Source organism: Nanorana parkeri, unplaced genomic scaffold (genome assembly GCF_000935625.1).
Source record: "Nanorana parkeri isolate BGI_ZX_2015 unplaced genomic scaffold, ASM93562v1 scaffold617, whole genome shotgun sequence".
Taxonomy (NCBI): domain Eukaryota; kingdom Metazoa; phylum Chordata; class Amphibia; order Anura; family Dicroglossidae; genus Nanorana; species Nanorana parkeri.
The window spans coordinates 133,319-143,278 of NW_017306885.1; the positions used below are offsets into that span (position 1 = coordinate 133,319).

Genomic DNA, 9,960 nt, shown 5'->3' on the forward strand with positions numbered 1-9,960 from the left:
CCCCCCCCCCACCCCACCAACAGTATAAAAAAAACTAAAATAAATAATAAAAAAACACAACCCCCCCCCACACACACACATAGCATACATGTGCACCATATTGAGGTGTACGCCATGCACATGTGCTGCAGTGAGTTGTTAGAACACATCGCAGTGCATGATTCCTTTTTTTTTCTCTTTTTAAAATAACATTAATTTAACAGTGGCAGCGCATGGCAAAGCTTTGTGACGCATTGTCGTGTGTTGTGATACACTGTGTGCAATTAAATATATGCCTATATAATTTTATCACAACACAAACACCAACACAGCGCAAAAAGAATTTTTAACAAAAAAACACTTTTTTTTTTTAGTTTTGCCTTCCTTCATTTTTTTACTGTTTCGCAAAAAGGCGCGATTTAAAATTTACAAATATTTGTTATTTTATCTTTTAGATTTAGTCTGATTTTTTTTTTGTGCACTGATACGGATTTTAGTGCTTTATTAATGAAATTGTGTATTTTTATCAGTTTAATATTGATTTGATAAACATTTGCACAATTATCGCAGGTCCTACAAATTTAGTAGCACCAACTTTTTTTTCTACCGGGCCTGCGCTTTCAGAAAAGATATGGTTTGGGGGTCTTTTACAAACGCTAGCAACGCAGCAATTGAAAATCAAAACAATGGGAAAAATGCAAAAATGGTGTGGCCAGCTGAGGTGTAAAGCGTTCCTGAGGGCTTGGGAGTGAAAGGGTTAAAATTAGGGATACACCGATACCGGTATTTTGGTACCGAGTACCGATAATTTTTTTTCGGTACTCACTGATACTAATTACCGAGTAACGGAAGTCCCATTCAGGAAGCTAGGTGGCGTGTAATGACTCGCCACCTGGCTTCCCGATTAACAAAAAAGTCCCCTCTTACCTTAGTATGGTGCAGCCTGTCATCCCCCGGGGGCCCCTCTAGCGAGAACGCGGCCTTCGTCCGGTACCCAGCCGGAGCCGTCTAGCCGGCCAATCGGGAAGCTGCGCGCCGTGTAATGACGCGCCGCCCTGCTTTCTGATTGGCCGGGAGGCCGGCTCCATGCTCTCTTGTCATGAGCAATGAAAATGTCCAGTACATATGCTGTGTAAGCCTAAAAGAGGCAAGCAGACAGCAGTCTGTAATAGTTAGCAGTATTGCCTGCTGCAAATCTTTTCCTCAATTACTGACTTACCAAGCCTTGTTTCATGCCGTGTCTGTGTGTGGAGGTAGCCAGCATGATGTAGGCAAGGCTTTGCTCTCATGTCAGAGCTTTCCCCCTGATGATTAATTAGTAATGATAACGAAAGCAGAAGAAGAGGTGGAAAAGCACATCTCCAAAATCAGGGAGATGGTTGCACTGCATGTGTTCAGGTACAGCCCTCGAAAGGCAAAACAGAGGCAGCAGTGCCTTAGATGATCTCAGACAGCGGGCACAAAGCAGAATTTTTAGGGTACTTAGGCACAAGTAACAATTTTAGACATTCTATGTGAGATAGAAAATCTTCTTTATTTTTTGATTTCACATCTATTTGCACTAAATAAGATGTAGATGAGAATTGGTCATTTGGGCCGTGTCAGCTAAACAAAAAACAGCAGTGAACATGCAGTTTGGGAAGATTTGTTTTCTGCAACGTTTGATAGATGTGGGGGGGGGGGCTTCCTGAAGTACCTGTACTGACTATTGCATTTGCATCAGTTAACAATTTGTGGTGATGTAAGATAAAAGTAATTATGTGATACAAGATGGAATGTATTGATTTCTTACTGTGGTCTTCTCTTAGTTTTTACCTGTTCCTGAGCTGATGCCATTCCGCCTGACCCGCCAGATCGTTAACCTGTTGTTGCCTATGAAGGAAGTTGGATTATTTGATTCAGTTATGATACATGCCTTACGAGCCTTTCGAACGAATCCTGATCTCCTCATCAGCACTATGGATGTATTTGTGAAGGAGCCATCGTTAGACTGGAAGGTGAACATTTGTATTCTAGTTGTGTGTTTATTGATTTGTGGGAATAGTTCATACAAAATGGATATTTCAGGTTGTGAAATATGCTGGAGGTTTATATTAGGGATGTTCTGATATCGATACAGGGCATTTTCAGGAGTAAATGCCCCGATACTAAAGGCCGATAATGGACCTTTACAATTTTTAGGAAGTTCGGCCGCCTGGGGTCCTGAGCATGCTGGGGTCCTGAACGTGCTGGGGTCCTGAGCGTGCTGGGGTCCTGAGCGTGCTGGGGTCCTGAGCGTGCTGGGGTCCTGAGCGTGCTGGGGTCCTCAGGCAGCTGTCTTTGTTAATGCTTGTCTGGCTGCACATTGCCTCCTCCTCCTGGCGCCGGCACAGGACAGCCCTGGAGCTCAGCACGAGCCTAGATCCCACCCATTCAGCCCTAGAGAACCTAGCAGCCACATGCAGAGCCCCGCACGGCAGCCCTGCTGCGATCTGCACACACCCCTGCATAATTGCTGTATAATCATAGAGGGTCCTGAGCGTGCTGGGGTCCTGAGCGTGCTGGGGTCCTCAGGCAGCTGTCTTTGTTAATGCTTGTCTGGCTGCACATTGCCTCCTCCTCCTGGCGCCGGCACAGGACAGCCCTGGAGCTCAGCACGAGCCTAGATCCCACCCATTCAGCCCTAGAGAACCTAGCAGCCACATGCAGAGCCCCGCACGGCAGCCCTGCTGCGATCTGCACACACCCCTGCATAATTGCTGTATAATCATAGATTGAAGGGATCTGTAGTTCTCTTTAGCCGGTTGCCATTCTCCATTGCTGAATAATCATGGATTGCTGAGATTTTTAGTCTTCTATAGCCAGCTGCTCTTCTACATTGTTGAATAATCATGGATTGATGGGATCTGTTGCCCACTATTGCTGGTTGCCGATCTCCATTGCTGAATAATCATGGATGGAGTTACAGTTCTTCATAATTATAAAGAAACTGCCCTAAAATCATTAGTCTGTTTTGTTTTTGCAAAAATGTCACATGTCCCTTTCAGAAAAAGTATCAGTAATTGGTATCGGCAAGTACCTGAGGGAAAGTATTTGTACTAGATCTTGAAAAAATGGTATCAGGACATCCCTAGTTTATTTCTTTTTTGTTTACCATTAATCACCTCCTTATAAAGTGAGCCATTGGGTTTTTTTTCATTAAATTTCTATCATGAAAAATACATGTGGAAAGGTGGGGAGAGATCCCCAAAACTCTTCAGTAAGAAGCAGGGCCGGCCTAAGGCCTGCGCCAACAAATTACCTCTGAAAGAGAAAAACCCAGGAAGCAGCGTCACTGATGTCGGCTCCAAAGTTTAACAAGCGGCCACTCTTCCAGTACAGGGATATAGACCCGGCTCAGCACAACAGGCGGCCACTCTTTCAGTATATGTGAACAAATCTATCTCCCTCAAACAGAACAGCTGCAGCTAATGTGATAAGCAGCCACTCTAATAAGCATAGCCACTCTGTCCACCAACCTGTGCTGCTACTAAGATAAATGTATTGTGGCCATGAATATGAAGAGAGAAGGATGAGGGGGATATATATGTGGAGAGAAGGTACTACTTACCCTAAAAGATGTGCATAGAAGAATAGGGGAGTCACCTTCCAGGTCTAGGATGCCAAGAGTACCCTCTCCCACAACAGATCAGCTCCCACCAAGATGGGGACTGTGGAGGGATACTGTGACAAACCAGCCCTTGGACCAGTCGGCAGGGGTGTGCAAATTTTTTTAAAAAGAAGACCGGAAAGCAGATGTTCTCTGCTCTGCTCTCTAGCCTGATTTAATTTGCCATGTTCACAGGTCCCCCAGTAGAGCGGGGAACCCCGAAAACCGCAGCGGGAAGGGAGCAGGCTGGCTGGGAGAGAGGCATATGGTAGTGGTATGGACCATGGAGGGGGCAACGGGACAGCAGGATAATGACAAGTGATCTGGACAGCTGTATTGCGGCTGAGATCACTTGTAAATAACGAGCAGCAGCTTCCCTGCTCAACGTTTAGCCCTGCTTGCCCAAAGCAGGGCTAAACGTAGAAAAGAAACACCCGCCCTGCGCCGGGAACTGCATGTCCTGGCCGTTGGGTGACAGGAAACTGAGATGCCTCAGTTAGGTGAGGGTGTGGCCACTGGCAGGAGCCCGCCCACTGGGATTAGCTTTTTTTGTGCCTAGCATCCTACTTCTGAAGGTGGCGGTATAACCTATTGGTTCCAAGATCAAGTTCTCCACTGTGTCCTTCAATGAAGGGAAGAAAAATAATGGTTTACATGACCTTTTGCTTGAACGCCTGTCTCAAAAATTACAGACTCTTGAGCATTTATGAAAATAGTCTTATCTTACACATTCACACATTCTCCAACTGTTATGTCTGCAGTAAAATAAAATGATCATGTGCGCCTTTCCTTTGCTCCTCTGCAGCATAGAGCTCTACTCTGCATTGCTAAAGCACAGGTTCACTTTAAAATCTTCGAATTTTTAAACTATACTCTTTTGTTTTTTGCATTTTCTTCTGCTCAGAATAATGAGGCAAGGCAGATGAAGAAGGGGGTAAGCTGGCTTAAGGACATAAACACAACATCACAGGGTTGGTATCCTGTGCAGAAAATTAACTGTGCAAGAAGAAAATTAAGTGGTGTAAATCCAGTTGAAATCACATGGTAAGTTCTTAAATTGTATAATATTCACAGAGTACTTGATATTTCATATTGTATTTACTCCAGCTGAGTATTGTACTCCCACTCTTAGCTTATCTTGTAGAATTGACTATAGATTCCCTGCTAGAAAAGCCACACGTATCATTGTAACTAGCAAACGTTTGCCCCATGGTTAGAGACTTTTAAGTAAAAATGTTAAGTAGAACAGGTGACTTCATATAGTGGCTAGGAGTATACTAGTAGAGTGGAGAAGAGACTGCATGCAAAAATGAGGATAAATCCTGGAAGAGGTAAGGTGTGGAGTGCAAGCTGTAAGACAGGAGCTTGAAAATAGGAGATTTGGGAACTTGAGGAGAGCAGATCTGAAGGATATCTGCAGCAATTAAAAGACTGAGGAGTCGGAGGCCAAACAATATGCAGATTAATGGAACACCATGATGGAACATTGACAGGAGTAGTAGATTGGAAAAGCCAGGAGAACATAACTGTTATTTGGGAGGCAAGGGATATGTGGTGGAGCTTACAATGGCACACAAGGATATGCCAGAAAATGTGCAATGTGTGGGGAGCCAGTACAGAGGTGATGGGGAGACGTTTGCAATGTTTGATCAAAATGTTGATGGAAAGGTGCTAGAAAAAGTTGTGTGAGTAGTAGGTCCATGGACAGGTGTGCAATGTGTGGGCAGGAAACAAAGCGATTATGTGGAGAAACCAACAACGGCACAGGCATAGGTTGTAGATGCACCAGGGAGGTGTGGGCAGTCAGCAGAGAGTTGATGGGTAGGTGCCAGTTATGTGCAACATATGAGCCTGAAGAGGTGACGAGGGAGAGCAAAGCAAGCTGTGGGCAGACAGCAGTGGATTGATGGTGAAGTGGTGGGATGAGGTAGGGAGAAGAGGCTTGGTGCAGAGGTGTGCCATTGGGAAATGAGGATTCTGGGGGGCAGGTCACTTCTAGGCACTGGACCCTTCACTGTAATCATAGGAATCGGGTATATCCTTGTATTTAAATAGGTCAGCATTTGAATATCTATATAGATATATATACAGGGCTCAAAATTTCAAGTCCTGAACTACTAGTCAAGCCTTAAGAGTTACTAGCCACCAGTTACCCCACCTTACCCTGCCTCGGCCTTAGCTCCGCCCCCAAACACACCCTCTTAAATAATCTTATGATAATTCTTATCTTATGATAGTTGCCGCTTGTAAACGGCAGATTAGGGATTCCTGCTGCAGGAAAACGCAAGTTCCTGACACAGGAATCTCTAATCACACCTGAAAAGTACTGTAGGTGTGAATGGGGCCTAATATACACATACACTAAAGGTTTATGGGCAGCGTGCGGCCGCTTCTACTGTAAGGTCGCACGTCTTCCGTCTTCCGAGCACGCTGGAAAACCTGCCGAAAAACGTATGATGGTTGGTGGAGTGGTCGGAAGACGAATGCCGCATGGGCCAGTGTGCGCCGCGCACACTGCCCTCTCTGCACTGCAATCATCGGAAGCCCTCCCCAGATTGAACTATAGATCTAGAACTTATTTACCCACCAACATAACTTTTACAATGTTTTTAAACTAACAAATATACAGTCTGTAAAAAAAAAACAAAAAAAACTTTTTTTTGTACATCACATTATCAGCTGCACCCTACAGGCCTCAGCTGTCATTACACTTTTCTCTGTGTGAGGCACAATGACAGCTGATTTGCAGGCTTGTTTTGACCTTTGTGATCATTAGGAACCAATCAGAATGGTTCCCACATGTTAAGACCACCATGATCTCAGAATTAGGAGCCTGCACGGTTGCCCACACACATGGTTTTGCCAGTCTCATGAACAGTTTTTTGTTTAGATATGTAATGATGTCAGTATATCTTCCTTATTCTGATAACAACTTGCCGAATGTTGTAATGTAATCTATTCTTAGTAGACATAGTGTTAAATATTCCACAAACATTTTGAATCAAACAGTTTCATGTTCTAGCTGTGTCCCATATTTTATACATTTGTCTGTTTTTTTGCTCATTGAACAAAATCTCCTCGTTTCCTATGCTGCCCTACAAATCACAACACAAATCAGCAAAGTGTCATCCTAAAAATTGCCACCACAGACCACAACTGTGGCATTAACTTAACTACACATGAGCGTTTGAGTGCTGCACTAGAGCTAACCTTGGCATAGACATTAGTGAATAGACAGCATGCTTGCAGCCAACCTCCTCACAATGCCTTCTAAGCCAATTTCTCCATAAACATGAATGACGGTCACACAAGCACTCCTGTTTAGGGCAATGGAGAAAGGAAGGGGAGCTGCACAGAAGCCTCTTTCGGGCCTGCCATGTGCTGCTCTGTAGAAATTGGATTGTTACGGAAAAATTGGGGAATTCTATGCTGACATGTTTGTTGTGTTTTGCAGTGAGGAGCTGCGATTGGGACATGAAACTGGTCAGTTTTATAAAGGTTTCCGGGCTGTTGCACAAGGAGAGAAAGAACATAATATCAGGGCAAGAGAAGCAGCTGAAGGACTTTCTGAAGAGACGCAAGTCCAGTGCCTAATCGATCAGGCCACAGATCCCAACATCCTTGGCAGAGCTTGGAAAGGTTGGGAGCCCTGGATATAAAAGCCAAGGTGCATGAAATGCGTACACTTTACAACATGACATATTATATAATATCACGTTTACAGGTGGCTGATTCGTTTTACATGCACTAGTAGGAGCCCACCTGAGACATTCAGAATTCCCAGGATAGAGAGGATCATTAAGCCATGTTAGGTAATCATTATGTATTTTATAATCATGATCCTTACCCCATTAAAGTCACATTCTTTGTATACATATTGGTATAATCGGTTATATTCAAGTTTGATTGATCCTGTATTGTTTATTTCCTTTGTAATTTCTGATTTGTGAAAAATAATGAACTGGAATGTTAGTACTTGTGTGATTAGTTTGTAATAGCAGAAGTCATTCATTGTTCCAAATACTGGCTCAGGGACATTACAGCAGAACCAGTTGACAGTGTCACTGTTGTGGAGCTTGTATATGGCACAGAAGGCAGGCAGTGGTTGTTTCTCTCGCAGGCTACACGGCTCCTCTGCTTCTGCTCTATGTAAAAGATCAAATTGCATTTTTCTCAGCAACTGAATTCAATTAAAATGTCTTTTTATTGTCATAAAAAATGTTTTTTCACAAATAAAGTTTGTTTCTGTATTTTTTATAAAGGCAAATAAAATGTATTTTGTATTACTGCTGCACTAGATAGCCAAATGATAAAAACGGCTCCCCTGACTGAAGGTCTGCCGTCACAATCACATAGTATATTGTACTGGGGTTGTCAGTCTTCCCTGAGTGGCAAGTGGCTGAGAACATTCTTTTTCTTCTTCTATTATTTAACTACAGTTTTGTTGTTGTTCTCATCCATTGGGGGACACAGGCGTTCAGAAACAGATTATATTGCTGTCCACAGGAGTTTTAGGACACTGAATATTAATAGAAATAAAATAGAAGAAACATCTTTAGCCAGCCTGCATAACCCCTTCTACCCAGCTTCAGTTTGTTTGTTTTTTGCTAGTGTTTTAGGAGGTTGGACACCTCTGCTGGAGAATGTCTAATATTTTTCAAGCCTTTTTTGTCTAGTGAGGTCAATCATGATTCTTCACTGACAGTGCTGCTTGAGCTGGTCTTTATACTGTATATCAGCTATCCGGATCAGAATTTCCCCAGCATGGCTTTGAAAGCTGTATCTGGTCCCCGCTGGACTAAATAGGTGAGGTTAGCCTGCAAAATGACCCTTTTCAGCTCCCCCGTGCCCTCTCTTCTGCCCATGTTCTATCAGTTCCTCAGGGATTGATATTACACCGGCATCAAGTCTCATCAGCAGCTGGAAACAATAGCCAGCCAGCTATTAGATATTTTACATTGCAATAGCCAATAGCAGGCTGGCTATTGCAACTACCTGCTGTCAATCAGCAGAGGAGGACCTGAAGGAGAACTTTCTCCTTCACTTTCCGGCTCTGCTCTCCTCCCCTCCTCCTGATTTACAGCAGGCAGTGGACGGGTGCAATAGCCAGCCTGCTATTGTCATTTAAAATATCTAAATAGCAGGCTGGCTATTGCTCCCAACCACTGCATGCTGTATTTACATTCAGCTGCCTTAGCAGCCCCCTACCCCCATGTGATAGCAATGAAGTTAAAAAAATATATATATATAAGTTAAATAAAATGAAAAATACCCCCCAAAAAGTTTAACTCCCCCGACCCCGCAAACGCGCGGAAACACAAGTCGGGTGCACCTACGTATGAAAACGACGATTGCGTTACACATGTCAGGTATCGCTGTGTGTGCCGGAGTGAGAGCAATCATGTTCCGCCCAATATTCATGGCTAACTCTAAACTGATGACCGGGCTTTTATTTATTTGAAATAAAAGTTACGCTATTTTATTATATTGGAGTTTTACAATTCAGGTTATTTTAAATCCATGAAACTAATTTAAATGTCTAATATAATGCATGCAATTATTAAAATATAAAAAAGGTGGGAAAAGTCCTTTTTGGTTTCGGCCTGACAAATTCTGCTGCAGGATGTGTGTTGTGGTGCCATTCGTTTCAATAGCACCCCAAACGCACCTCCTGCCTACAGTGTGATCGCCCGCACTAGAACGTACGGTTCTGCAGTGAAGTGCAATTGCAAAAAATGTGCATGCAGTTTTATTCTGAAGTAAACTTTGTAACACTGCATCTTTGTATTTCATATTAAATACATTTAAAAAAATGTCTTTAATCGAAAAAAATGATCGGCCAACTAAACGATTATGAAAATAATCGTCAGTTGCAGCCCTAGTCTGGAGCATTCAGATGTGTTAACACAATGCCAAGGAGGCAAGAGATCAGGTGTACATAGTTTTTCACACACAGCTTCATGCATTTTGGCTTTGTGTTTGTAAAATAAATGATGACTTGGTGAAATACAGTGTCATATGTTGTATTCATCTGAGGTTGTATTTACCTAATTTTAAGGCTGCTAAGGACCAGCTGTTTTTGTTTTATTATGTCCTGATGCCTAATACCATAGAATGTAAAAAGGGTGAACTTCCTTTATCACATGACTGTATACACAGTTGTAGTGGAGGTACTTTTCTTGTTTGTACAGTATTGGACACACAAAATTATGACAGATGGGTGATCTAGCCCAGGGCTCAAAATTTCCACTCACCTGCTCGCATTTGGCGAGTGGAAATGCAGTGCAGGCGAGTGAAAATTCAGTCAGGCACGCGGTCACGGGCAGAGAACAGGAGGGAGGGTATTATTCTAT

General features: G+C 43.2%; 1 protein-coding gene across 1 annotated transcript in view; it reads left to right on the forward strand.

Annotated features, from left to right (window-relative positions):
• PRKDC (protein kinase, DNA-activated, catalytic polypeptide) overlaps nucleotides 1-7,295 on the forward strand; it is a 130,133-nt gene extending 122,838 nt beyond the window's left edge. Inside the window, exons 82-84 of the mRNA XM_018562961.1 lie at nucleotides 1,788-1,976; nucleotides 4,512-4,651; nucleotides 7,062-7,295. Coding sequence (XP_018418463.1) covers nucleotides 1,788-1,976; nucleotides 4,512-4,651; nucleotides 7,062-7,266 — 534 coding nt within the window. The 3' untranslated portion in view covers nucleotides 7,267-7,295. The remainder of the gene's footprint in view (nucleotides 1-1,787; nucleotides 1,977-4,511; nucleotides 4,652-7,061) is intronic.
• The last annotated feature ends 2,665 nt before the right edge of the window (nucleotides 7,296-9,960 follow it).